Source organism: Papaver somniferum, unplaced genomic scaffold (assembly GCF_003573695.1).
Source record: "Papaver somniferum cultivar HN1 unplaced genomic scaffold, ASM357369v1 unplaced-scaffold_133, whole genome shotgun sequence".
NCBI lineage: Eukaryota > Viridiplantae > Streptophyta > Magnoliopsida > Ranunculales > Papaveraceae > Papaver > Papaver somniferum.
Window position 1 is genome coordinate 913,534 of NW_020622492.1, and position 1,765 is coordinate 915,298.

Genomic DNA, 1,765 nt, shown 5'->3' on the forward strand with positions numbered 1-1,765 from the left:
GTGAGAAGAACTTATCAAGTTCCCACTTCTCCATTAACACAAAATCATCTCAAACCTTTGTTTTAATCACCCTAACCTTTCCAACATAATCTAAGGTGTATTAATGTTTACAAAGCAGAGACTGCTGAGTTTCTATCAGCAGAGACATTTCATACTGCACTACTTTATGAGATAATGTTTTATTCAAACATTACCGAGCCCCTAATGGTATCTGGGCGTTACCAAGTTAATACACCATTCGATGTGAATGTTATTAAGGGCATTTCCAGAACCATCAAGGATTCTTAGATAGCTGGAAGTTGCAAAAAGAAAAGTAATAGTGGCACCAATTCAGAAAGGTAAAAGACAATCTAGCAGATGCAAAACAAATGAGATTAACGCACTAGGTATCGAAGTTAAACCACTGATATATATAAACCTAATCACGGGGAGAGAAAAGCTCAAGTTTTGCAATTAGGAATCTAGGATATCTCATAATAAAAGCATTAGTAGTAATAAACAGAAGCAACTACAAAAAAAAATAAAAAAAATAAAAAAAAGTAATACAAGCAAATCTAAAATGTTAACTATGTATATGAACCCAAATGATAAAAATGTTAAACCTAGTGGATCCAAAACCTCCTGAACCTCTAACTGTAGAATCAAAATCTTCAGCTTCTTCAACCACAGGAGTTATTATCTTCTGAATGATCAGTTGAGCAACTCTATCACCCATTTTAAATTGAAAATCAACATCAGAATGATTAAATAAGATAACCCCAACTGCTCCTCTATAATTAACATCAATAACACCAGCACCTACGTCTACCGAATGCTTCCAGGTCAGCCCCGAACGGGGTGCAATACGAGCATATGTTCCTTCAGGTACTGCAATGCTTAAATCAGTTGGAATTAGGGTTTTTCCTCTACATGGAACTATCACTTCAGCCGCGCTACACAAAATAAAAGACAAATAATCAGACCTAATTTGATCAATAACGAAAAAGAATGGAAAGCCCAAGAAAGGGTTTTCTGAATATTGGGTTTTCTTTGGTTACCTAGAAAGATCATAACCAGCCGAAAGGGATGAACCTCTAGAAAGAAGAACGACTTTTTCTGAAAGCTTTTTAACTCTTAGAAAACAAGTGATTTCTGGAACACCGTTTTCATAAACCTTCTGGATCTTCACTGGAGGTTCTTTCACTTCTGAAGTCTGATTGTTGTGCCATTTTGAGTGTGAGAAAATTGAAATTAGGTTTGCTTCTGGTGAAATGACCAGGGACTGATTTATATGGAAAACAAAATTTGTGAAAAGTCGAACTTGGGTTAAGGTTGGCTCCAATATTTCCCGCCATTAACATTTGCTTAGGTTTTTTATTGGAACGCGAAATGTGTTTTTTATTGGAACGCGAAATATTTTCGCGGGAATTGGGAAACATTACCGCACGAATACGATACGAGGGCCTAATTTCTTTACGAGCACTGATGTTCCGCCGGACGTTAACATAAGCAAGCATCTTATTCATCGTCAGATCTGATTACGCAGGGTTAGATGAAATTCATTTTATCTTTCCCAAAAAATTACTTACAGTCTCTTTTCTTGAGTCAGTTGTGTGAACCAGTTAATCTTAAATGGATTTGTTGAAGAAGACTAGATAGGTTTATTTAAAAGAAACTTTTATACCAACAGTTAGTGGTAATGTTCTTGGTTTGTCTACTGCTAAAGAGATCTGGGATTTTCTTGAACTGAGTTTTAGAACACATTTTCTCGCTAGGAAAAGCATGT

General features: G+C 35.8%; 1 protein-coding gene across 1 annotated transcript; it reads right to left on the reverse strand.

Moving 5' to 3' along the window:
• Positions 1-201: 201 nt before the first annotated feature.
• Positions 202-1,505, reverse strand: LOC113333798 (deoxyuridine 5'-triphosphate nucleotidohydrolase-like). The gene is made up of 4 exons (XM_026580205.1): positions 1,422-1,505; positions 1,038-1,261; positions 603-932; positions 202-292 (listed from the first exon to the last, which is right to left on the reverse strand). The coding sequence occupies exons 1-4, from the start codon at positions 1,503-1,505 to the stop codon at positions 202-204; spliced, it is 729 nt and encodes a 242-aa protein (XP_026435990.1).
• Positions 1,506-1,765: the final 260 nt, after the last annotated feature.

Bases quoted from the DNA above. Each gene is read 5' to 3' on its own strand.
- LOC113333798 (XM_026580205.1), bottom strand. From the start codon at position 1,505: ATGAATAAGATGCTTGCTTATGTTAACGTCCGGCGGAACATCAGTGCT. The intron at 1,262-1,421 runs GTAATGTTTCCC...CATATAAATCAG, and splicing joins CCTCGTATCGTATTCGTGCG to TCCCTGGTCATTTCACCAGA. The intron at 293-602 runs GTTTAACATTTT...TGCAACTTCCAG, and splicing joins GGAGGTTTTGGATCCACTAG to CTATCTAAGAATCCTTGATG.